A 27,456-nucleotide genomic window follows, 5' to 3' on the forward strand; every position below is an offset into this window, starting at 1 on the left:
TGTGTCCAATTCTGATCTAAAGGTAAGGATAAATTATAAATTCTAGTAAATTTGTTCTCCTTTAAGTGATATATAATTTTCTCTCTCTCTCTCAATCAATTCAAGACCTATGTGGTTGGTTTGAATGCATTAATAAGAAACTCTGAAACGCCACTGATGCATCAGTGTCACCTTAAGGAAAAACTCGAAGCCCTCCTTCATGCTATCTAACTAATAACATACCCAGATTCTAATGCTCCGCTTTGCCCTCGCGGTGTCTTCCATCCTTGGCTTTCTGTGAGTCTGAATCTGTGCCTGTCTGAAGACTGTCTTGTGAACATGTCTGTCACTAACAGAGAAGCTTTGCTTTGTATTTATAGAGCAGCACAAAAATTACATGGGAGAGGGAATGAGGGATAGTTCACAAGAGTCTGTAACAGTTTTACCAAGGATTAAGTCACTGAATTCAGCTGACCCTAACTGACCCAGATAACAAACAGTATTACAAGAATCACTGCTCATCACGCAGTACCCAAATTTTGTGTTCAACATTTGTGGTGGATATTTATTTATACAACTGCTTTCAGCTTATGTGCTGTTTCCAGCAAATGATTATCGGAACACACACGCATTACTTTGGGCTAGGAACATGAAAGAATGCATAATGGAAGATTACAGTAACGCATTAGCTTAGTTGTAAAAGTTGATTGCATGGGAAATCCAAAGCATTGCCAAGCTAGACAATCTCAGTATACAATGCAATATCATCCCCCAAGATGGATTACTAGCTTTGTCTATAAACCCCAGAAAAGATTCCAGTCTCTTAGTATGGGAAAGATGTTTTTATCATGATGCATTGCTACAGATCTGAGTTTCCCTCTCTGACAACACTTCACATTGAGCAAGTTGTACAAACTTCTCTATAGGCTAAACTAAGTCATTTCTGGCATGTCTTCTGTTGTCAATCAAATCTTCTTAAGATACTTATTACCAATTTACTTACTACTGTATTACCTAGTGAATCCCATCTTTAGACTCTAAACAAACATAAAGTAGATTATAGCCTATTTTAACTGACTTCTGTGACAGTTTAACATTTTCTTGGGTTCATAGATCTACTTATTATCTAATCTGAAACACATTTTCTAAGAATTAGCCAATGATAATACAACAATAATATTTTGAGTATCAGTATCAGGGCAAGCTCTCTGTTCTTGTACAAGCTACTATCACAGCATCTAAAAACAAAGGAAAAATGCTCTGGTAATTTCCTAGGATCTATATGTAATTTTAGGAGAAAGTCTATAAAACAGAATACAACATAGTCTTTTACAGAATGCTCTAATTTTCTAATACTTGAGGTAGTTTCTTTCTCAGAGATCAAAAAGTACTTTTAATATCGCATTTGGAAAACCAGTTTTAATTTATATTGACCTTTTTCTCCTTTGAGCATTTAGTCTACGATCAATAAAATGTTGATGGCTGCTCTTTAGAAGGCAGCTGTATGGAATAAAGTATTATAAATGTTCAACTTTCCTTTCTAAGCACTGTCACCAACAGCTGGGCATCCCACTTAGCAGAACAGATTTTACACAGAGAGAGCCTGACACGTTCCTGAATCAGTGTAGTGAAGGAAACAGAAAATAGGTGCGTATGGATTGGAACTTATAAGACATGGAGCATCTGTTCCCCTTTTAAGTCATAGTGTGCTTGCTCTGAATCATGCCCAGTGCTAGGAATGTGCAGAACTCTGCCTCACAAATACCTGTACCACTGAACACTCTGATTCTGCAAACAGATTTCCCAGTTTCTCTATCAAAGATGTTTACATTAGATTATTTTGCTGTGATGTATAATTTTTCCTCATAATATTTTAGTATAAACTACTGGGATTTTTTTTACTAAATTTTTTTTTATAATAAAAACTATTCTGGGGACATAAATCAGTGGTAGAGATCTTACCTTGCAGACACAAAGGCCTGGTTTCAGTACCCAGTACCAACACCAAAGAATAAAACTTTAATATTTAAATATTATGGTAGTGCTTGTATATAAGCTACATATATAAACAAATGTTTCATTTAAATGTTTATTTAGGATCCCATATTAGAATATGCTACTAAAATTAAACTGACCAAATAAAACCACTAAATCCAAATTTATCATAATTGTTTTTTCCCAATGTTGCATTTAGCTTTAAGAAGCAATATAAAAGTTAGTTTGTGGAAATTGTTTTCAATTATTTCTATTTTATCCTAAAATATCAGCCTAAAATAAACATGTCAAGTCTAAAATTTCTCTAAATATTGCATTTTCAGAGTTAAAAGATCACTGAAGCTGGATGATCAGTTTGAAGAATATGTAAGTATTCGTCTACAAACTGTGCTTGCAGCCCGGCTATAGCAAATGCCTGTAATCCCGTCACATGTTAGGTGGAGGCCGGAGGATGCTGAGCTCAGGATAATCCTCAGCTGCATGGCTACCTGGGTCACAGGGAAGGGTGGTGGGTTGGAGTGATCGGGAAGACAGAGCAAATGAGCAGTGTGACTTCGTGATTATGACTGTGTGACTTTCACCTAGAGATTCACCTTGTTAAGTATAACATTTATCAAAAACATAGCAGTTTTCACTGATACAGTGTCATTTGCATACAAACTATTTTTCTAATATAGCATGCCAAAATTCCCAGTCAGCTTGAGATAGACACGTGAAAAGGAAATTAGTTCACAGAAGTTTGCCACTTAAACGTATAAGAAACAATATGAAATTGTAGCAGTATTTTAATGTATTATTGCCTAGTAAAGTAATATCAAAACATCAGTTATATTATCATATCAAAAAGTAATAATTTGCCTCAACTATGCTGGCATAAATTAAATGATAGATTGCTGCTAGCATATAAATTTTACTGTAGTAGTCACAATAGAAATAAAGTATTGTTGGTATACCTTTTTAAATCTAGTCATAGAATATTCCCAGTGCCAACATGTCACAATGCATGGTAGCTAATAATCTTCCCATACTAACTATGGATTTAGATACAAACACGATTATTTTTCAAATCTTAAATATAAATAATTAGTAAGGCAGAAATTAAAACAAATTGCTTGTTAATAGATGAGCTATTACAAATCCCATGAGTCTGCCACTTCAAGAAATGAGTTTAAGCTGGGCATGGTAGCACGTGCCTTCAATCCCTTCACTCAGGCAGCACAGGCAGGCGGATCTCTGAGTTTGAGACCAGTCCGCTCTACAGAGGAAGTTCCAGGACAGCCAAGGCTACACAGAGAAACCCTGACTTGTAGGAGGTTTGGGGGAGTGATTTCTCTTTGGAAGACTCATTGGTTTTTAACTAACAGAAAATCATTTAAAAACCTTACTGAGTGGTTTTTTTTTTTTTTTTTTTTTAATTATACAAAGGTGGCAGTGGCACTAAAAACACCATTAAAGGTGTAATTAGCAGTTTAGAATACCATTATCCAACTTGTGTGCAGAATGCAGCTGGGACTGTAATTCTGCATCTGTTTCCTTGGTCAGAATGGGATTTTGGTAGATGGGTAGTCCAACTTGAAATAAAATAGTTCTTTCCTGCCCCAAAGCTGTCCCTTGAGGAATAGGCACACCATCTGAGAGGGAAAGCGGCCATTGTGAACCCATTCCTTTCGTGGGACACAGCTGTGCACAGCAGGCTTTCTGTCTGTGTTTCTGCAGATGTGGGTGCATCCAGGTCGGTGTCCCAGAAACTATACTGTGTTGGAAGACACACTGTTAAATTTGTTCTGGGTCTGTTCTTTTAAACCAGTTACCTGAATATTAACTCAGTCTCTCTACTTGCTATTGACTTATTCCTGTTTTCTAGTTCTTCACGATTTAATCTGGCTGGACAGGTTGTATGTCTTAGGCCACTTTTCCATGTCCAAACTATTTCATCTGCTCACACAGAGTCATTCATCGATATCCTGAAGACTCATTTTATTTTCCCAAAGTCACTAAGCAGAAAATTTGAAATGCTCTTAATTTTAGAATTTCTAGTAATAAATTTAAAGTTATACTTCCTGTCTTTTGGTCAGTCTCGTGACTGTTTTTTGCGTGGCTATGTAAAAGTCCTTCTGTGGTTCCCATGGATACTTGCATCTTCCCTTTCTTGGCCTTCCATCAGGGACCACTTGTCCTGTGTGGGCTCAGTAATGGAAGTTCACAGTGGTGTTGCAGTGTAGAAGCAAACTTCCCTTTCTCTTAACTCCTGTGCTGTCACACTTACCTCTACAGAAGGCAGGTCACTGGCTGCAGTTTTGTGAAAAAGGCCTCACTAACAGGTCGTTCCAGAAACCAGAAGCCTAGAATTTTGAAAGGTTAAGTGTTTTCATGCATTCATTTGTGGATAGCAGCACAGATGGGTGCTTAGGGAACGGTCACTAAGATGTGCTTATTTGACAGCTGATTGCTGTACCAGAATCTCCTTTATGTTCAGCCAGCTCTAAAGTCCTATGCTTACCAACTCATTGCTTTCCTCACATACACAGTTTTTGTACGTCGCAGCCGTAACTGGTTCGCAGAGAAGGATGCCTCTGGCATGTTAGGCTAGTTGTGTTCCCTAAAATTAGAGGTTTCCAGTAGGATCTTTTGTTGCATGCCATCCAAACCTTGCCTGCCTCTCTAGGTCCTTCTGGCCCTGGTCTAGGCTATGACATCTGTCCACCACATTCCTACCTATACTCATCTCCAGTCTCCCAGTAGGAAGAGACTAAGCCTTTTGCCTGCCTGCTAAAGCTGAGTCTTGGGCCAGTGAGATGGTACCACGTGTAGAGAGGACTAAAGCCTGTGGGAGTAGAGCCTCAGCCAAAGCATGGAGGTTCTGTGCAGACGCTCTTTACACTGTCTCTGTTGTTCCAAAGGCACAGTCGGAATTCCTTTGCCCTCATTTCTTCTCACCAAGCTAGAAAGGGTGAAGCCATTTATCGTAGCCTGAGACACATGCATTGCCATCGGCCTCCTCCCTACCCATCCCACTTTATTCACCATGGTAGATAAGGAAAGAAACTCAAGTCCAGACAAATGATATGCCACAGTGGGAAACTGATGGGCAGCAGAACCATTGTGTGAGAGCCCAGTACCTGAAGTTGGAGTTCTACGCCATGGCTATTTTCCCTTTGGTCTAATGGCCTAAGTATCGCTTGACTCATTATTCTCTTGAAATTTGTGGTTTATGTTATCTTTCATAATTGTCTAAGTTTATTAAACACTTCAAAATATTGTGTTCATTCAATGTAAAAAAATCCTTAATAAACAGTATCCATATGAACAAATTAAATCATACATATTTGTATATGCAAATGTATGTATGTATGTGGGTATGTATATGTGAATTCAAGTGTCCCTGAAGGGCAGAGGTCTAATTCCCTCTGAGAGCTGGAGTTGCAAATCATTCTGTGCTGCTCATTGTAAGAGCAGAGAACTCACATAGACCAGGCTGTCCTTGAACTCAGAGGCTTACCTGCCTCTGCCTCCCAAGTAAGTGCTGGGATTAAAGGAGTGGGCCACCACACACAGCATCATAGTCTAAAAGTTAACCAAAAGTAGAAGGCCTTGGAGGAAAATATAGGAAAACATCTTTGTGCATTTATAGGAGCCAAAAATTTTCTCAGGACATAAAAAAATTATTAAAAAATTTAATAAATTAGATTTTATTAAAGTTAATTTTTTTCTATTGATTGAACAGTCACATTAAAAACTGAAGAGACACCAGTAATTTTTTTTAATTTGAAATGCATTTTTGTTTTAAAGTTGAAAATAGAAAATTTCAAAATGAAAAAGAGATGAAAGAAAATGAATAGGCAGGCTATAAATTGAGAAGAAAATATTTGTCATCCATGTATCTGACAAGACTTATGTGCAAAATAGATAAATAAGAGTAAAGAAATAGAAAAATGCAAAAACTTGACTGAACTGTTAATCCCACTGAATGAGAGCAAAGACCACTACCTCAATTCTTTGGTCAGAGTATGCAAGTTTATTTTCTGTTAGACAGGGCTGTCTCCCTAAAGCAGGGTTTGCAAAACTATCTTCAAACACAGGAGAAGGTAGGGTTTATATAACCCCCAAAACTACACGACTAGGAAGTTTTCAAGTGTTGGGGGATTTCTGAGGAATTTTGTTTACATAGGAACTTGGCTGAGCATTTCAAAATTATTTGACAGAATATTTTATATCAAGATGGAGGTCAGGGTGTAGGGCGTGGAACATGTCAAATTCCAGAAAATGGCTCAAGACCTAGTAAATCCATAAGACAGTTTTACATAAAACAGGGATGAACTTATTTTGACCTGGTAACAACATGGGCTTTGAACCTTGACCTGGATGGAGTCCAGCTGGTCCATCAAAACACTTAACAAACAGAAGTGTTTCAGTAGATAATTAGCTTAATTATGTAGCTAATTAAGTAGGACACCGATTATCAGGTAAAGGGTGTAGAACTGTAAAGGGATACAACTGTTCCCCCAGCTAGAATCCAAAATAAGGACAACCCAACAGAATTTTGTGTTTCTCTAATGTCCATTAGTATGGCTAAGGCAAGCAAGCCAACAGAAGCTGGTGAAAATGGGGAGAGTTGAAACGTGGGTATTGATGCAAGTTTACAGTGAAGCTGTCAGACTAGATATAGAGTTGCAGTAAAAACCACTCCTCATAATCTCAAACTGGAAACAATTCGCATGTCCATATAGAAGAAGATGGAAAAGCAAATTATAGCGTATTTGAACAAAGGAGTACTACCCGATAGTGAAACAGCACATTATTCAAGAACATGTTAAGCAGAAGAAGCCAAATAAACAGGTCATATGCTTCATGTTAATGAAGCTCTCGAGAGGCAGCAGCTGTGTGTAGTGGTTGCCTTGAGGCTGAGAGGGGCAGGAGGAAGGTGATGAGCACGCGCGTCTCAGGTAGAGCCGCTGGATTATACTGGCAGAGCTCAAGTAAAACAAGATCTGTGCATTTTATGTAACTCATACTTTACTAATGAAAAATGTGTTGAATGGACTTCACAACATCCTGGAAAAATAAAGGGACTTATGAAGGTGTGATTAGAAATAAACCATGAACATATTTCATTAAAAAAAAAAAACTCTCCTGAGGATTATAGTGTGAGGTAGTAATAGTACAATGATATTTACTCTTTGTGGTGCTTGGAATGCCTTTAAAATTAAAGATGTAGTCTGGTTTTTTTAAAACCATGGAAGATGGGCCTGCAAGGTGACAAGGGCTGTAGCTAAGGCGTATAAATTAAGTTCTATGTTTGGTATCTTCCTGGTGGAAGGAGAAACATGATCTTGAACTAACTAAATAAATGTAAATAAATAAGTAAATAAATGTAAGAATAAAATAAGTTGCAGGTGACAGATTGGCACGGTGGTGCCGGTCACTCAGCCCAGGACGCACTTGAGAAGGTGAAGCAAGGAGGGTCTGTGTGTAGGAAGTAGCCTGAGCTCCGAGGTGAGTTCCTGCACTGCCTGTGCTACAGAGGGCGAGCCTGCATCACAGACAGAACACACAAACCAGTAAGTCAGCACAGCACCTTCTTCAGCCAAGGTTTCGTTTTTCTTTGGAACTGTTACTGCTGCATTGTGTACAGTTCATAGATCTTAGTTTTTAAGTGCTCATTTAATGACTTAACAGTGTGTAACCCAGTGTATCAAAAACCTTACCAAGAATGTTTCTGATACCACAAACCTAATGTACTGGTCACACACACACACGGTTTGTGTAGCCCTGGATGTTCTGGAACTCACTATATGGGCAATACTAGCTTTGAACCCCTAGATCTACCTCCCTCTGCTCTGCACCTCCCTTTGTGTGCACATGTGTTCATCTTCCCCGGACATCCCTGTGGGACTACTATATAAGTACAGTGATTCTGTTCCCTGTAGTAAGAGCAACAACAAAATTCCAGTGTCTCTGACACCATTAAGTGTGGTAACTGTGGCAGCTGAGAAGTGGTAGATCTAAAATGAAATCACAGTTAGTCTTCGGGGTTTCCTGATATAAATTCCATACTGGTAGTGCCATAATTATAGATGGGACATTCCAATAACGTTACTAATCCAACAGGCATAGTGACAGGTACATGTAATCCCAGCACCAATGAGTCTGAGGCATGAGAAGCCTGAGTTAACAGAATAGCACATGTTTTAAGTACTCTAGTGATAGCAGTTAGTAGTTCATAGTAATAATTTTATATCCCATATGTCACTGTAAAAGAACCCTTAGTTAGTACTTTCCAGACTGTTTATAACAGGTACAAAATCAATAAAATGCAGGCACCTTTTTGGTTGACCGTGCTTTAAACACGGTGACAAGGCGAGCTACAATTCATGAAGGACATCAAAGGCAAACGCTGTATCTGTTTGAAATTATAGAGAGAGCATTGATTTTTTTTTTTTTTTTTTTTTTTTTTTAGCAAAAAGATCTATGCTCGAATTTTAGGTTTGCTAAGATAAAAGTTTGACCTCTTAACATAAAGTACAGTAGTGGTGTTTGGGCTGATAATAGACAATCTTAGGTCACTCTTTATTTAGTAGTACTGTTAAATATTCTAGGTGTCAGTAAATATTCGAAGCAGATATATAGAAGTGGGTTAGTGTTTACTGCATTCTGTTTGCATCCTGAATCCTTTGCCTTTCTAGCTGACTCTGATCCTCTCACCTTTTCTTTGGTTTTTTGTTTTTGTTTTCCCTAAAAGGATCAATAAACGGTACTCTTCCTTGCTGACCTCTTAATTAGTAACCCAGTCTCTCTTAATCCCTTCCCATTATTGGAGGTAATGTGTAAGTCCCTCAGAGCTTGGAGGAAGGTAGAATGGAGTTCTTAGGATACTAGGATTGCCTGTTCTGAATCTTCACAAATTCAAAGTTTGTGCACACGATATGGTAGTAAACTGGGATGCACCATTGCTGTGGGATGTTTTGGAGAGACAGCAGGCAAAGGCAGGGTCTCCGTTTTCTCTCTGTGTGTGATAGTTCTAGAAAAAACAGTTTTCTTTTTAAGCTACAGAGGTAACTGAGAAGAAGGTAGAGGAGAGGAGGAAATTCTCGGTATTAACACATACACACACAAACCCATTTCCTGAAAGCTATAGAACTGTTGTCAAGAAGAAATATATTATCTACAGTTGCAATGTTTAGACATTTGGCAATTGGATAAAATAATTTTTGGTGAAAATAGGGAAACAGATGGACATAAACGTACAATAGGGTAGTAACTTTCATTTCTTGCACATACACAGTGAAATCATTCTAGGCAATAAATTCTTGAAGAAGTTGAGTAGGGCTTGGGTAAATGTCATAGTTTATGACTGAACACGTGTAAACAGGTAAAAACTCAGTATGGAGAGGCAATAGGAATTACTGATAAAGGGACTTAGAACCCTTTTCATCCCACAGGAAGGATTGCATTAGAGATGTAATGGTGCAGTAGTTGGATTTATAAAGGTATTTTTTAAAAGATTCCACTTACAATTTTGGAAACTGCAGATATATAAAATAAATGCCTTTGTTCCCCCCCCCCCAACAATGTTAACTATAAAAAATTTTGACCTATAGTTTCTAGAACAAATACCAAGGTTACTTTTAAAGGTGGCATTACTTTCGTGTATTAAAGGACACTTGACTGTAGAGATGTATGAAATTGTTTGAAGACAGTGTCCAAGCTATAACTGTTCTGTAGCTTTAACAATACCGGAGTCTTAAGACCTTTTCCTTATGCTCTGAGTTCACCCTTTGCACTCAACACTCTTCATGTCAGATTCTCACACCGTCGTAACTTTTGTCTGAGACGGGTCTTGTGTTTCTCCAGATGGCCTCGTTTGCACCGTGTAGCCAAGGATATCCTCCTGATTGCTGAGATCTGCAAGCATTCACCATCCTGCCCAGATTATTCTTTCTAGGGATTGGAACCCAGGCTCTATGCATGCTAGGCAAGCACTCTGCCCACTGAGCTACACCCCCAGCTCCCTTCATGCCTTTCCTATTGTCTTATTTCAGCCCCACCCTTCCTGCTCATAAGAATCTTTCTGTAACAGGTTACTGCAGCCCACTTTGATAGTTCCTTCTTTTCTGAATTTCTCACAGATATATTAACTTAGAACCTTGTCTCAGGTTTAACTTTTTGACGGCAGTCTTTGAGGCCAGAGAAATTTATCTTTTTTTTAAAAAATCAAGAGAAGTGGGGGCGTGAGGAGGGAGAATGGGAACGAATGTGGGCATGTGTGTGCCGGGTCACATGTATAGGAGTCGGAGAGAATGTGCCTCGTAAGCTGTGATGCATGTGTAGAAGCCAGAGGACAGCCGTAGGTGTTGGTCTTCACCTTCTGCCTTGTTTGGGTGTGATTCTCTTGTTCGTCACTGGTTGCCAGGCTAGCTGAGAAGATTCTGTCTTCCAGGGACTCTGTCTCTACCTCCCGTCCGATCTTAGGAACTCATGCTTACTAGACTCTCGATTCTCCATCTACCGTCTTGTCACAAGAGGGCTGGGATTACAGATGGGTTTTACTTCATCTGGCTTTATATGGATTATGGAAATGCGAGCTCAAGTCCTTGTGCTGAGTTAGCCCCCAGCCCCTCGTTATGTTTCCTTATACATGTTAGTTGAGTGATTAAGAAGCATAATGGAAAGCGAGGCTTAGAGGAATTGAGGAGCAGAGGAGTAAAAGAGCTAGTGGACATTTAGAGAAAGTTGTGCAGCTCAAGCCAAATGCTTAAGAGGTGCAAGTGGTAGACCTGGTTGTTTGCATGCTGACTGAATTGTTAAGTAGAGCACTGACACAAAAGTGGGTAAGGAGAGCAGTGCTGCCTTAGAATTTCCTTCTCAGTCTTAGTGCTAAGTACCTCTGAGAGTTTTCCTCTGGATCTGGCTCCCTATTGCATATAGCAGTGAGAATGTGCTGGCCGGACTCCTCATCTGTAAAACTTTGGGACACAGATCAGAAGTTAGCAATGTTTTATGTTGGTGTAGCAAATAATCGTAATAATGTCAATGTATCAAATTGATATTATCTTCGAGATCTGAAGTATTATCTCATTTGAGAGGAATACTGGCCACTGTGAAGATGATAAATATGTTCGAAATTTAAAAGAAAGAGCAAGAAAAATTGTGTTAATTTGAGGTTTTGGAGTTACTTAAGGCATTTTCAAAGATCTGTAACTAAATGTAAGTACTTCTTTCCCAAATTATTATTTATTTCTAGTCATTTGGTCCTTCAAAAATGATGAGAAAGAAAAGTATTACAGCTTATTCTCCAACTACTGGAACTTATCAGTTGAGCCCATCTTCCCCTCCCACAACCCCCAAAGAACAAGAGCACAGGAAAGGACCATCAAATGGTTAGTTGAACATTCTTTTCCACTTACGGTAAGATTTTTCTAGTTATTGATTAAATCAAGATTTTGATTTAGTAATATATAGCTCTTGTTGCAGCTGGGTTTTTCCTCTCTTCTCAGGAATTTAACATGGAAAAGGCTAGAATGTAAATGTTACTTTGGACATAAATGTAAACTTCGTAGGCACTTACTTTAAAATGCTGCTGCTGTTCCCTTACTATCCCATCCATTAAGTAGAAATTATGGCCTGACTGCCTTGAGCTACCATCAATTATAATGGCTACAGATATGCCCTTAACAAGCTATTCATCATGTGCAGGAATTAAAGGCCCACGACTCAGATGTTGCCACTCTGCAGCTTGAGAGGGGGACTTCTAAATGTTATTTTTATCCATGCTCTCTATTTAGCTTTACATTTAGTACACAGTTTACATAGTTTATCTTTATTGTGTTTCATGCCTTTCTTATTTTAAACAGATTTGTAAAAAGAAAAAAACCTCCAAAAATTTTCATATAGGTAGGATAACCTATCTATGTAACCTAATTTTTATATAAAAAAATTGATCATTTAATTCTGACATACGTTTTTGTTGCTCTCTAGTAGTTTATTATTAAGATCTATATTTAAAGGCACAGGTCTCAATTTCATATGCTTAATTTTTTTATATTGTAAGAAGTCATGAATCAATGATATGTCACTCTGTGATATAAAATTTTAAATAGGCTCAAATTTAGTAAAATGTATTTTAGATATGCTGTGACTTACCTAATTCATATTTTATTGTTTAACATTTATTAGATATTAAGCATATCTAGAATCTATACAGAAATTGGTCTCATTTTACCTAATTTGTTTAATAAAATATATTATTAAAGATATTAAGTTTTTAGTCTCTTTGATGTTAATTTAACCAAATTCTTTTACCATAAAGCTATTAATATCATGTTTGTTTTCACAAAATTTATGAAAGTCTATACATTTCTATCAGGTTCTATAGTTTTTATATAGAAGAGATATCTTCTTAATTAAAAAAATAATAGCTTAGAGATTACATATCTCTATGAAAATCTCAATAGATTTTAAGTAGATACATACTCAATTTCCATATTGAAATTAAATATGGACTTAAGGGAACATTCCTTTTGCCCATAAAAAGATTGGTCACATGATTTCACTTGACATTTATATGGGTAATTATCACATTATCGGTAATAAGTATGCTCTTTTTTAAAAAGTCAAACTGTAAAGGTTTCTGAGGTGCAAGCAGTATCTAGTTCTTGACTTATGTGCTGACTATTGATTCACTCTAGTTATTAATTAAAATGACATATATATTTAATTTACTCTGATAGATGTGTGTATATATACACATACACACATCACATCACATATAGAAATTTGTGAAGGTCCTGAATGAAATCACATTATTTGTAATCATACTCCAATCCCAATAAGTCTTGTGCATAGTTTAGAAATAAGAAAGCCTAATTGTTATCAGATATTATAAGTTCCAAATTAGAAAATGTAACTTACAAAGTAATTTAAAATTCAGATGAGATCATGGCCTCCTTTATATTTTCCCCTTTTAAAATATTGTTCAAAATCTAATGGGAAATTTTAATAAGTTAGATGTTTTGTTTTCACTTGCTTCTTCATATACTTTATATTAAACCCAAACTCGTTTACTTCGACTTTGCATGTTCAAGTCTCACAGCTCAAAGGTGGAGGTCAGAGGGCAACCTCTGCACATAGACTTGCCTTCCATCTTAGCTCATGTATAGACTTCTGCTACTGGGCTGTGTTCTCTAAGCTGGCTGGCATGTAAGCTTCAGAGCAGTTCTCCTGTCTCTGCCTCCCATCCTAGCTAGGGGTACAAATGTGCACCATCACACCTGACCTTTTGCATGTATCCCTGAGACTGAACTCAGATTGTCAGGGTTGTTTGACAAGCACTTTACCCACCGAGTCATCTTCTCACCTTTCAAAGCCTTAATGGGATTTTAAAAGCCATTCATCGAGTACCAATCTAGTTTCCTTCCCATGTGCTAGCAGCGCCTGTCTTTTTTCCACATTTAGTCCTGCAGTGCCCTTGGTGACTTGGAATTTTTGGTCCTTTTGTCTCCACCTCAGGAATACTGGGATCAAGGGCACGTGCCACCATCCCTACCTCAGGTTAATTATTTCATGTGACTGGTTTAAGACTGTAGCTAACTCTAAGAAGTGCTGTCTGTTAAACACTGTCATTGTATCATTAATTAATTGTAGATTGTCCTGAAGCTGTTTGTATTTTAATGTTAATTTCACTTCCCCAGAAGGGCTGGCTAGTCACGTGACTCCAACTGAACCTTCCCATTTTAATTAGTAAAATAAAGGAAAGCCAGTGACTGGGCAGGGCGAGGGAAGTAGAGCGGTCTGAGGAGGTCAGAGGACGGAGGTTAGAGTTCGTGGCAACGTGGAGCTTCCCAAGGACCAGCTGGACCAGGTGGGATTTATTGGTGTTAAAAAGCTATGAACATTGAGGATTTTACAGGTCTAGTATCTCATACAGAAGGGCAGTTTGTATCTTTGTCTATTTGATGCAATCTTGTTGTGTAGAGGATTTGTGGATTGAGAGTTGAATATATAAATCTGTATTGAAAGCTTTCGGGCTGTAGAGTTGTGTTTGTGGGATTTTGGGGTCCAGAAATACCCCAGGACAGAGGCGGAGAACAGGCGGTAGAAAACTGCCAGGGAAGGGAGTTTCGGGGATGAGTTGAGCTAGAGGAGTGCGTGGCTCCGAACTAAAACCAGGCCTGAGGAGTGAGACCTCAGGGCTGGAAAAAAGATAAACGTTTGTTATTTTTTAATATTTACTACAACAATTAATTAATCATTAATCAATTAATTAATTAACAAAAATCTAACTGAAAGCTATTTTTATTAGTTAAGGAAAAGTTTCCCTGGAACCCTACCAGAAGCTTGAAATACAGTTCTGAATGTAGTCCAGATTCAGAGATGACACACTCACAATCAGTGCTTGGTGAAGCTGGTCTTTAAAAGAATCAAGAACACAAATGTTAAAACGTGTATGTGATCTAGAAATGAAAATGCTGATGTAATGAGACGACTCCTTAGCCCTTGGTATATATTGGGCTGGGGTTGTTGTTCTTGCTATTGTTGTTGTTTGGTTTGTTTGGTTGGTTTGGTTTTTCAAGACAAGATCGTTCTGTGCGGCCCTGCTGTCCTAGAACCATAATAGAGAGCTATTAACTAAAAATATTATTTTGAACTTTGTCTATAAAGTCCTATTTAGCAACTGAAAAGTACTTGAAGATCTAAGAAAACTAAGAATTGTATTGATCCACATATTATTTGGCAGTAATAGAAAGGCATTGAACACTTAATAAAAATTCTAAAATAATCTAGGCTGTCACTGGCTTCTGGGGCTAAATGGTAGAAATGAATTACAAAGTAAGGAGGCAGTCTTAGTATTTGATTTTGGAGCTTTACTGCATATAGATATCATAGTACCAACTTCAGGAAATTAATTTTTGGTTAAGATTTTGTAAATAAAGGTAATGAAGAACAAAATCAGGTGCATTTCCCTTTGCTTTCCTTGGTCTCCTCCTAACCTCCTATTCAGCATTCAGCAGTCCCATTCACTTTTCGTTCTGGGCTTGTTTTCTACATGGTATCAAACTCGCATGTCAGACTTCCTTCACTCCTTCCCATTCTATCTTTCAAGTGCTAGAATTACAGGGAGCTAAGATTTGGCAAATTGTCTTCTTAACTTTGTGTTCTTTTTCCATACAGGAACAAGAAAACTTAGTAACTTGAGCTCCCCTGCAAGACAGGAGTCCACAGTGAAAGGCAGCGATGGGTGAGCTTGGTTCCAAAGTCATCTTCATTAAATACTGTTAAGGAAAAGCTTGTGAGTTAATAGTTGGGAGTGAGCTAGACTGTTGGCAAGAAGGGTACATATGGTGTGTTCCAGTGTTTAGAGGGGTACATAATGCTTTAATTTTACTATTCACTGAGCCAGGTCTAGGCTGCTGTATAATAACCTCCAGTTCCCAGTCACCCAGAGAGGAATGAGGGAGCGATAGTTCACAGGCTTTAAGCAGCCCAGGTTAGGAACCAACAATAGCCATGTTCACATGGACCTGCCCCTGATGCCTGTGAATGAAGGTGTTCTTCAGAAAGCCTGAAAAGAATATGAGAGATAATATTTATGTATCTCACACTGAGTGACTGACGTGTTCTTCTCTTTTATGAAGTGATTTCTGTCTGCCATATTCTGTGATATAAAATGAAGTTTTAACCACTTAGAGCTCATGGTCTTCTGTTGTGAGTTAACATATCCTCCTCAACTTAGAATTAAGTTGTGTTGAAAAATGTTTTCAGAATCATTGATATGGAATTTAGATGCATTTTTCCATTTAATAGTGTTAGAGTCTGTAGTTCAAAACCTCAGATCAGACGTCCTTTATTTCATAGTGTAAGTGACTGGTATAGTTACTGAATGCTGTGTGAGACACTGTAGTAAAGAGAACTCTTCTGAAAAGCCTTGCTTAGTGTCTCCTACAGCACCCTATTACTTGCTTTAGGACTTCTTTCCCTAACCACAAAATCCCCCTACTCCTGCCACCAAATGTGTGTGTGTCTGTGTGTCTGTGTGTCTGTGTGCCTGTGTGTGTCTGTGTTGTGAGTGTGTGTGTGCCTCTGTGTGTGTGAGTATGTGTGTGTCTGTGTGTGTTTGTGTGTGTCTGTATGTGTGCCTGTGTTTGGGTGTCTGTGTGTGTGCCTCTGTGTGTGTCTGTGTGTGCCTGTGTGTGTGTCTGTGTGTGTGCCTCTGTGTGTGCCTGTGTGTGTGTGTGTGTGTGTGTGTGTGTGCCTGTGTGTGTGTGTGTCTGTGTGTGTGTGCCTGTGTATGTCTGTGTGTGTGCCTCTGTGTGTGTGTGTCTGTGTGTGTGTGCCTCTCTGTGTGTGTCTGTGTGTGTGTGCCTCTGTGTGTCTGTCTGTGTGTGTGTCTATGTGTGTGTGTGTGTGTGTGTGTGTGTGTGTGTGGTGTGACTGCGTTTGCATTAGAGGAAAGCATTTCCTAGTGTGCATTTGAAGGTCAGGGCATCTCCTTCAGGACTCAGTTTTTTCCCTCCATCATGAGGTCTTGGGGATTGAAGCCATCAGACTGTTGGCTGGCACCTTTATCCACTGGGCCATGTGACCAACCTAGAAAAGTATTTTTGCTCTTTTTTTCTTTTTCTTTTTTTTTTTTTTAATAAAAAAATTAAAGATGTATTTATTTTTATTTTATGTATAAAAGTGTTGTTGTCTTCATGTGTAGAAGTTCGTTCACTTTGAGAGTAGAGGCCAAAAGGAGCCTCAAGATGCCCTGGAGCTGAGGTTATGGATGTGAGCAGCCATGTGGGTACTGGGAACTTAACCTGAGTTCTCTGCAAGAACAGTAAGTGCTCTTAACCACTGAGCCATCTCCCCAGCCCCACACTTTTCCTAATTAAGAATCCTAGCTCCTGGGCTGGAGAGATGGCTTAGCAATTTCTTAAAAACACTAATTGCTCTTCCTGAGGTACTGAGTTCAATTCCCAGCAACCACATGGTGGTTCACAACCATCTATAATGAGATCTGGTGCCTTCTTCTGGCGTGTCTGGAGACAGCAACAGTGTGCTTATGTTCATGAAATAAATAAATAAAATCTTTTTAAAATTTTTTAAGAATCCTAGTTCCTTAATGAAGCCAATCTTCACTAGGTGTTAAGTACTTAACCATTAAAATAGGCAACATATGAGAATAGCAAAGATCTGAAATTGTGTAGGAGGACAAGCAAGCAGCGTGTAACAATCCTAGGCCACTGGTGCCAGTGTATTTGAAGGCGAATGGTGCTAAGCCAGGTGAATCTCTGACACGGCTGCAAAAAAAAAAAAAAAAAATGAAGGAGGCAGATAGTGCACAGGGAGAGGAAGGGCTGGCAAAGGTGATAGCATATAAGCAAGTGCAAACCACCAGTGACTACCCCAAGCTGACGTATACCTTCATTACTACACCTCTTCCTTCTTCTGAAGTCACTACATTCTAAACAGTATACCACCTGGGCAGTTTGCTTTCAGGTAGCAAGAAAACCGCAAAACCTCCATTATGGATCACTTAGGAATTTGTTTATGTTTATTTAATTCATTCAATTAATTAATTAATTCATAAATTTCTGAGAACCGCACCAGGTAGTGTTAGAATTATTGAATTTAAGTGGAGATACTTTGAAATACTAAAAATAGTGCATATTAAATATTTTCTACTTTAAAATTGCTTAAACTCTTGTCCAAGATCCGTGTTTAATTTTTTAAAGATTTCTTTTCCTACTTTGGAAAACCAATATAAAAACTTGATTTTTTTTTTTAAATTTTAAGTTGAATGCAACACATTTATGATCTTAATGATCTTATGTTCCAAATGATTTTAAAATATTGTGGCAATATTTCCCCATTGTTTTTTCTTTTGGACAAAATATCATGTAGTCAAAAAAGACATGAAAAAGAGAAGGTACCAACAAAGGCTTTGGAACTTTGGAATCAGTTTCTATTCATTAAGCCTATCATATACATATTTTTTTAAAGATTTCTTTATTTTATTTTATGTGTATGAATGTTTTGCCTGCATGTATATATGTGTGCCACATGTGTTTTCAGTGCCTAAAGAGAACAGAAGAAGGCGTTAGGTGCTCGGGAACTGGATCTGTGGCTGGTTGTGAGCCACCATGTGGATGCTAGGAACCTAACCTAGATCACCTGCAAGAACAAGCAATCTTAACTACTGAACCATCTCTCTAGCAGTAGTACACAGTCTAAAATTCACTGTGAGATGGTAAGTCATAGAACTGCTAATCAGTTTTCACAGAAATGGATGCATAATAAAAATGCCATTTTCTTTTAGATTTTATTACATTTCTTTCATTTAGACAAGGCAAAGGGGAACATGCCACAGTGTTTGGGAGGTTAGAAGGCGATTTGATGGATCCATTATCTCCTACCATGTGTTAACTGGTGGGCTTGGACTCAAGTTGTCAGGCCTGAAGCAGACACCTCTGCCTACTGAGGACTTCAGAAGCCAGAGTGCCATTTTATTATGAAACTTTCACCAGTAATTTTCTAATACATCCTCTGTTCAGATAGAGAGAACTTGTCTAAAGGGTGATCAGTGATCTAAGCATTAGGATGAAAGGAGGAAAGTGTTTGAAAGAATGTTTTTGTTGAGCTTGGTTAGCTATTTTTCTTCTCAGTAGAGGCATTCTGTCTAAATGACTGATGACTGTCCACAAACACGATGCTGATAATATGGGGAAATTGGATCCGAATCCTTACCACACACTACAGACAAAACGCATTCTGCATGAATTGGAGGCCTCAATGTGGAAAGGAAAGGGAAATGTCTCAGAGAGCATTGTAGGAAAGCTCTTTATGACCTTGACTTTGTCAAAATGACCACTAAGGTGGTTATTATACCAGGTGGGTTATTTCAAAGATCTCTATCTCTAAATGTGTGTACGTGTGTGGCTGGCCATGCATACAGAGGTCAGAGAACAACTTGCAAGAGTCCTTCTCTCCTTCTGACACGTGGGTGCCAAGGATCAAATGTGGGTCACAAGCTTGGCAGCACGTGCCTTTACCTGCTGAGTAAAGTGCCTTTACTTCACTGACTTGAAGCTTCATTTCCTACAAGGTTCTTTTAACAGTTTCATAGTCACTGCTTTCTTGAAGAAGTGTCATATTCTTACATAGATGACTGATTTATCCTCTCTGCTTGGCCAGTTATTCCACAGAATACACAGAGTCAGAAGCAGGAAGATCCAAGCTGAGTTGTTAATAGTCACCATGTTCATCAATTGCAGTGGATTCCAATACATGAAACTCACTTTGTTTGCAATGAGCTAGTTGTTCATAGTCCATGTAACAAAAAAAAAAACAAAACAAAAAAAAAAAATGTTGAATACAGTGTTGCTGTGAAGTCTAGGCTAGCTTTGATTGCTCCTCCTGCCTCTGTCTCTTCCTATGTGCTGGGATTTATAGTACTATGCCTTGCTTAAGTTTATTTCTTTTAATAGTGTTTTGTTTTAAGATGACAAAGATCATAACTGTAGCCCAGGTGGCCCTGAAACTCATTGACTGATTAAACCTTTCTGAGTTTTGGGAATACAGAGAGATTACAGACATGGGCCATTATACCAAGCTATTTCAGAAAGAAAGGAAGAGAAAGAATGAAAAGAGAGAGGAGTAGGGGGAGAGAAAAATTCCAGTAAACTATTTTTCCTGGTCTCACTTCAGCAATGCATATACTTAAATGGAACAGTTCAAGAGATTAGAATGGCTCTGTACATGGATGACATGTAAATTCATGAAGTATCTCACATCAATAAAACCCTTTCCAGGAAAGAACACATCAGTTGCTTATCCAATGCCAAAGAATATAATGATAAAAGAGGCCATGGATTTGAAAGAGCTAGGAGTGGTGTGGGGTGATTTGGAGATAGGAAAGGGAAACAAAGGTAGAGGTGGGAGTCCTGCAAAAATAATCAGTGGCCAATGACCATCATTTTATTCATATTTTAATTTTTTAAGATTCATTTATTTATTATATATAAGTACACTGTAACTGTCTTCAGGCACATCAAAAGAGGGCATCAGATCTCATTACAGATGGTTGTGAGCCACCATGTGGTTGCTGGGATTTGAACTCAGAACCTCTGGAAGAGCAGGCTGTGCTCTTAACCGCTGAAGCATCTCTCCAACCCCCATATTTTAATTTTCTTAACTCTGTTTATTTTCTATTGTGAAGTTCATTTAAAGTTGGAATAGCCTGTTTTGAATCTTTCCTTTTACCATATTTATAGTAGCCTTATTTATAATAGCTAGAAGCTGGAAAGAACCCAGATGTCCTTCAACAGAGGAATGGATACAAAAGTGTGGTACATTTACACAATGGAGTACTCAGCTATGAGAAACAATAACTTTATGAAATTCCTAGGCAAATGGATGGAACTAGAGACTATCATCCTGAGTGAAGTAACCCAGTCACAAAAGAACACACGTGGCATGCCCTCACTGGTAAGCACATACAAGCCCCAAAAGCTCTAAATACCCAAGAAACAACTCACAGACCTTATGAAGCTCAAAAAGAAGGAAGGCCGGAATGTGGGTGCCTCAGTCATTCTTAGAAGGGAGAACAAAATACTCACGGGAGGAAACACAAGGTCAAATAGAGGAACAGGGATTGAAGAAAAGATCATCCAGAGACTGCCTCACCTGGGGATCCACCTCATATGCACCCAATAAACCCAAGCACTATTGCTGAGGCCAAGAAGTACTTACTGGCAGGAGCCTGATATGGATGCCTCCTTAGAGGCAGGCTCTGCCAGAGTCATGAAGATACAGTTGAGGATGCTTGCAGCTAACCATTGTACTGAACACAGGGACCCCAATGAAGGAGCCAAAGAAAGGACTGAAGGAGATGAAAGGGTTGCTACCTCATGGGAAGAACAACATTATCAACTAACCAAACCCACCACAACTCCCATGGAGTAAAACACCAACCACTGAGCACACATGGAGAGACCCACAGCTCCAGCTGCATATGTAGCAGAGGATGGCAGTGTCTGGCATCAATTCCTAAAGACAAGTAGAGGGGGAGGGGAGATGGGAGCAGGGAGGAAGGGGCTAACATTTGAAATGTAAATACAAAGAGTACCCAATAAAAAATAAAAACTATTTATATAATATTAGATTTATTGGAATGGCTTACAAGTTGTAGTATAGCTGTGTACCAACAGAAAGTCCAAGAATCTAGTAGTTGTTCAGCCTAAAGGCTGGCTGGCTTTCTTAGCTGGTCTTTACCATACAGCAAAATCCCAAAAAAGTAAGCTCTAATGCCAGTGAAGGAATGGACTTGCTAGGGAGAATGAGAACAAGCAGGCAAAGAGAGCAAGCTTCCTTCTTCCTTGTCCTTAGTAATGGCTGCCAGCAGAAGGTGTGGCCAGATTAAAGGTGGATCTTCCCACCTCAGAGATCTGCATTAGAAAGGGGTCTTCCACTTTAAATGATTTAATTAAGAAAAGAAAATCCCTCACAGGTGTGCTCAGCTATTTAAGTTTTAGTTCATTCCAGATGTAGTTGACAACCAAAAGTAGCCATCACAAGTTCATAGGGAGAAAAGATGTTGTACAGACAAGAGTGCTCACTGATGAACTATTTAGAGACGTTCTTTCTAAACTGCCAGCGACTTAACTTTAATGTATGTTGTTATACGTACAGCGTGCTTGAATGCAGGTTCGCATGTGCACATTTGGAGACCAGAGGTTGGCATTGGGTGTCTTTTTTGGTTGCTCTCAACTGTAAATATAATTAGGTCAGGGACAGAACTGCATTGCTCATTTAAACCCAGAGCTCCTCATCTGCTACCTTAATTTAGGAAAGGTGTTAGATCCTTTGGGGGACAGTACACCGTGTTCCTGTGTGCCTCAAGCACATCTGACTCTTCTGAGGAGATTCTTCAATAAAGGCTTTAAGGAAGCACACCTCAGGGCTCAACCCTCCCACACACCCCTCCCTTCATGGAACAAAACATGGGTGCCCCTTTACTAAAGTAACTTATGTGTCTATACTTACATTTTAACTATTATTTTCATTTTCATGAAGCTACTAGAAAAGCATGTGTGTGACTTACATTTCTGTTATACTTTGTTGACATGTATTATCAGAAAGTGAGGAGATCTGAAATTAGGAAGTAACCTGAAATTGTAACAGTGAGGAAGTGATCAAATCATCTTTGGCTTGTTTGATAGTCTGTCATTCAGCACTAAAAATTACACATTTAGGATGTATGCACTCCCCAGAAGTTGAACAGCTGTAGCGGTCCATGCCCAGACTCCACTCCAGAGCAGAGGCAAGAGAATTGCTACATTTGATGCCAGCCTCCTGTACAAATCCATTTCCAAGGCAATCAAAGTTACATTTTGGTACCCTTTCTCAAAAACAAAAACTCTCCTACTCCCCCAAAAACTTGTTATGTTAAGAAAGCATGATTTAAACCGGTGGGTTCTCAACCTTCCTAATGTTCTGACTCTAATACAGTTTCTCATGCTGTGATGACCACCGTAAAATTATTTTCATTGCTACTCTAAACTGTAATTTTACTACTGTTATGAATTGTAATATAAATATCAAATGTGTGACCCCCCAAAGGAGTTATAACCCACAGGTTGAGAACCACTGATTTATACTTCAAATTTAAGAGGATACTTTTTTCATTCTTCATACTAAACTACGCAAGCCATTACTTTTAAGCTTCACAGTCTAAGACCATGGTAAGTGAATGTGCGAATATTAACTCAAGAAGGCATGTATGGAGAGGAAAAGACATGTATCTCTTCCCACTCACTCATAGGTGGGAATGAAAGGGAGAGAGTGGGGTCTTTGGAGAATGGTCGGTAGTGTGCATTGTGTCTGTCTAGGAGTGGCAAGACATAGGCTCTTCCAACATGGAAAGAAAGGGTTCGGAAACAGAATCAGTCTCTTGGAATAGAATTACAGCTCTGTGCCTGACATACTCATACTTATTCTTGATCATCTTTGTTGTTATTCCTAGATTCATGATGTTGCTATCTAAAATCGAGAGATCATCAGAGAAAACCATGGAGATAATGAAAAGTTTAAGTAGTTTACAGGTTTGCACTTTTTCTTACATATAATTTTCATACCTCCACTGCCTGTTTTGAAAAAGGAAAGAAAATGCCTTCTATTTAGGAATTCAGTCTAGTCAAGAGTTTGCAGGGTATTTATTTATTTCTCTTGGGAAGCTCCCTAGTTATAATGTGTAATGATTAACTGTAATATTTTAGTCTTAGCTGACTTTTCACATTTAAAAGTAATTTTGTAGATTATGAGATTATGTTAGAGATTTGTTTTGGTTTGTTGTTGGTTGGTTGAGACAGGTTTTCACTATGTAGCTCTGGCTGTTCTAGAACTCACCATGCAGATCTGCCTTGCTTTGAACACCGAAATCTGCCTGCTTCTGCCTCCCAAGTGTTAAATTAAAGGTGTGAGCCGCCATGTTTACCTGCTCATAACTGAGCACAGTGATACACTCCCTTAGTCCCAGCCCTGGGTGGGATCTCTGGAGTTAGAAGCCAGCCTATTCTACACAGAGAAATTCTAATCAAACCTTTACCACCCCCACAACCCCAGAAAAAAGACCAAAATTAGTATTATAGTCATTATAGGGCTTGTAATACTTGACTTACCAGGAAAACTCAAAATTCATAATTTAAGGTCTTTTAAATGAAAAAGACAATGTATTGTATTTCCTTTGTAAATAATCTCTTAGTTGTAGAAAATCTACTTAACTCATTAAAAGTAGTTTTCTTTCAGGCTTTGGAGGGCAACAGACAACTTGAAGATCTCCTTGGTGTTTCCCTGGTACCATGTTCCTTAAAAAGAGAAGCAAGGAGAACCAAAGAGCTAAGTAAGGAAAGTTCATATATTTTTAAAGATTTTCTTTTTAATTTTATGTGTTTTATATATATGAGTGATTTGTCTGCCTACCCAAATAAGGCATTGGATTCCATTATAGACAGTTGTGAGGTACCAATGTGGGTGCTGGGAATTGAACTCGGGGCCTCAGGAAGAGCAGCCAGGGCTCTTAACCACTGTGACCAATCTCTCCAGCATCTACATTTTTAATGTTAGTCATTTTAGAGATAAACCTCCAATGTTTTTCAGTCTGAGAGATCACACAAATCCTAAAGCTTTAGAAAATATGTGTTCTTTATCAGGCTGTGTTGGTTTATGGCTTCCTCTTGAATTTGAAAGAATCCAAAGCCAGCAAGCTTCCTTTATACTGAGCTCCCTTTCAAAGGAGGAGAGTAAGAGGTCACTACATTGTGCTTGATACCTATAGTTTGTATTGCTTTGATTATTCTTTTTCTACAGTTGATTCTTCTAAGCAATGAGAAATTATTAGTTCATAGTCCCTGTTTGTGTGTTCATAGCCAGACTGTACTGGAATTCATTCTGTCCCCCAGGCTGTTCTTGAAGTCACAGCAATGCTCTCTTTTTTTCAGCCTCCTGAGTGCTGGGATTACAGGTGTACACCAACCACACCCAAGTATTTTATGTAATTCTTTAAAAGAGATTGTATGTATTTGTGTTTGAGATCATATGTTCAAGTGTGCACATTTGTGTGCAGACATGGAGTGTCTTATCACTGCCTGATCCTGTGAATCAGTATTTCTTCTTGAGCCTGGGACTGACATTTTCTCATTTAGGCTGAACGCCAGCACATCTTAGGGATCTTTCTGTCTTCAGCCCTTAGAGCTGGGATTCCAGTCACGGATAAGATTCCCAGCTGGATAAATGGGTGCAGAGACCTGAGTTCTAACTCTCACAATTGTGCAGCACGATATAAGCCCTGTGCCATCTCTACAGCCCTTGTGCTACTTCTTAATGTGAGGGTGGCTTTGTTTTGTTTTCTCTTGTAGTGACAAAAGTAATAAAACAAAAGCTGTTTGAAAAAAAAAATTCAAGAATTCCTCCCAAAGGTAAGATTGTAGTATTTTAGTTATTTACATTAAAAAAAAATGTTTTCATGGGGCTGGAAAGATGGTTCATCATTTTCACTTGCCACTCCTGCAGAAGACCTGGTTTGGGTTCTTTACAACCATCTATAACTCTAATTCCTGCGGATTTGGTGCCTTCTTCTTACCTGTACAAATACCAGGGCACACATGGTCTTCAGACTTACATGTAAGCAAAACACTCATGCACATAAAATAAATGTTGTTTTTTTTAAAAGGAAGTGCAAAAAAAAAGAGAGGAGTACTTTCATAATCATTCCATAAACTAAGATCTTGTGTGTGTGTGTGTGTGTGTGTGTGTGTGTGTTGTGTCTACAGACTTATCCATGTCTAAATGTTTCCAGTTTAGTGAACTGTAAGTATTTAGGGTATGTCCTATTGACTTTCTGAATCCTATCAGGACTTCTTGTAATGTCTCCTTTTCATCTCCCATATCATTTAGTTGAGTGTTGTTGGACTTTTTTGTTTTTGTTGTTCTTTTTGCTAAGAGTTTGTCAAATTTTCGCTTATCTTTTTAAAGAACCGGCTGTTTTATTGAGTTTACATTGTTGTTGATTGTCTTTTTGTTTTTTACTTTCATTTTATTAATTTCTGCCATGATCTTAATTATTTCTTTACCTCTGCTGTTTGTTTTGGCTTGTTCTTGTTTTTCCAAGACCCTAATATACATCATTATGTTATCTATTTGATCTCCCTAATTTTTTTTAAGTAATTATAAGTTTCCTTAATAGAACTGTTTTCATACAGCTTTTTTGTATGTTTTTAATTTCATCCAATTCTTTGAATTTTTTATTTTCTTTCTGATTCTTTTAGTGATCCATTCATCACTCAGCAGTGTGTCATCCAATCTGTATATATTGGTATAGATTCTATAGCTTCCTTGTTGACTTCTAGTCTGTGGTCAGATCACATACAAGAAATTATCTCAGCTTTCTTTTTTTTTTTTTTTTTTTTTTTGTTTGTTTTTGTTTTTGTTACAAATTGCTTTGTATTGTAGAAACAAATCTTCAGTAGCCGTCCCCTGTTAGCAACATGTGAGAGCAAATCTTCAGCCTTCTGGCCCAGGATCACTGACAGACTTGAAATGTAGAAATCTTGAAGGACTGATAATTTTATCTCAGCAAATATTATCAGTCGACTATTCTGCATAATGTGTCCTCTTCTGGACAGTATTAGTCTATAGATGAAATAGGCAGTTTCTGCCCAGTGGCTACCTAGCCAAAAAGTATACCCAACCTGGAGGTAGATGTAAAATTTATTCATTAAATCCACCAAAGGGAAACTGTAAGGAACAGATATGTCTCAGCAAAAGATAAATAACATCACATGTCATAATTTATGGATTTCTGACATTTTTGAAAACCATCTAACTACAAAAAGCATTTCTGAACTGTTAAGCCTTGAATACTCATAGCAATTTCTAATTGAAATATCTCACAAACACCCTTTTGATTGACTCAGAACCATGAGTTTGCTCTCCGGCCCTTAACTCGTTGTTTAATCAACTAAAAATGGTGTATAATAGCAGTTATGGGACTGGGTCTAAGCCTAGCATTCCCAAATATAGTCTATAGGTATAGTACCTATATGAAAGCAACGAAGTAATCTCAATTTTAAATCAGTAAGAAATTATACCAATGAAAACCTTAAATCTGTATCAAATAAATTCTATACCACTGTAAAAATATGATTTCAACTTTGTATCAATTAGAAAGAGTTCTACCAGTATAAAATATGACTGTAGCTTAGTTTCCAAAGGAGACCATGGCTGTATAAATCAATCTGCCTAATTTCTCCCTGTTCAATTATGACCATTTCTAAATTCCTCATAAAACAACCTTAGAATAACCACCTTCACCTCCCCAAAGTCCAGGGAATTGGGGCGATGACTTGTCATAGCTTCTTCATGCTGAATATGGGTGTTGAGAATTTAGAAATGGGGAGGAGATGAGGCCTCAAGAAGGAAGGCCACACCAACGATTGCTGTAGTCCCTGATGTCTGTCCTGGCTGGATCTGGCTGAAAGTCCCTGGGATCAGGAATCCAAGCAGGCCAGTTCAGCATTCTGATGACAGCTGTACATTTTGCAATATATAAATCTCAGAAGAAACATATTAGCATCAAGTATCTTTTTGTTTGATCCTCTTGAATCTAGTTTCAGGTGGTCTCCCTCTATCAAATCTGATTCATGTAACTCTGGAAGGAACACAGAGCATAAGCACCTTTTTTAAAACACAAGTCAAACGCTTTCTCCCAATATAGTATATCCTTTAGTTGGCAACTAGAATATCTGGTATCTTGTATTCTCTCCCAAAATTCATCATCACACCCATTTTGAAATTTAAAACAATACCGATCTCTCTAGCTCTCAATCTGGAGTGTTAGATCTTCATATTAATAACTTCCTCAATGTATGTCTGTATTCACTCTGCCTGGTATACAGACTTCTATTTTAATAACCTTATTAACTTTCAAATATCACCATTCTTTAC

General features: G+C 38.2%; 1 protein-coding gene across 3 annotated transcripts in view; it reads left to right on the forward strand.

Moving 5' to 3' along the window:
* Positions 1-27,456, forward strand: part of ITGB3BP (integrin subunit beta 3 binding protein) — a gene marked incomplete at its 3' end in the record, with an annotated part of 53,607 nt that overhangs the window by 14,547 nt on the left and 11,604 nt on the right. For all 3 annotated transcript variants that reach the window (XM_080921850.1, XM_080921848.1, XM_080921849.1), the window contains exons 2-7: positions 2,298-2,340; positions 11,216-11,351; positions 15,142-15,208; positions 22,979-23,057; positions 23,761-23,854; positions 24,870-24,929. In XM_080921850.1, the coding sequence (XP_080777976.1) occupies positions 2,298-2,340; positions 11,216-11,351; positions 15,142-15,208; positions 22,979-23,057; positions 23,761-23,854; positions 24,870-24,929 (479 nt within the window). The remainder of the gene's footprint in view (positions 1-2,297; positions 2,341-11,215; positions 11,352-15,141; positions 15,209-22,978; positions 23,058-23,760; positions 23,855-24,869; positions 24,930-27,456) is intronic.

The sequence above is a fragment of the Micromys minutus genome, assembly GCF_963924665.1.
Source record: "Micromys minutus genome assembly, chromosome: 9".
In the NCBI taxonomy this organism is placed as follows: domain Eukaryota; kingdom Metazoa; phylum Chordata; class Mammalia; order Rodentia; family Muridae; genus Micromys; species Micromys minutus.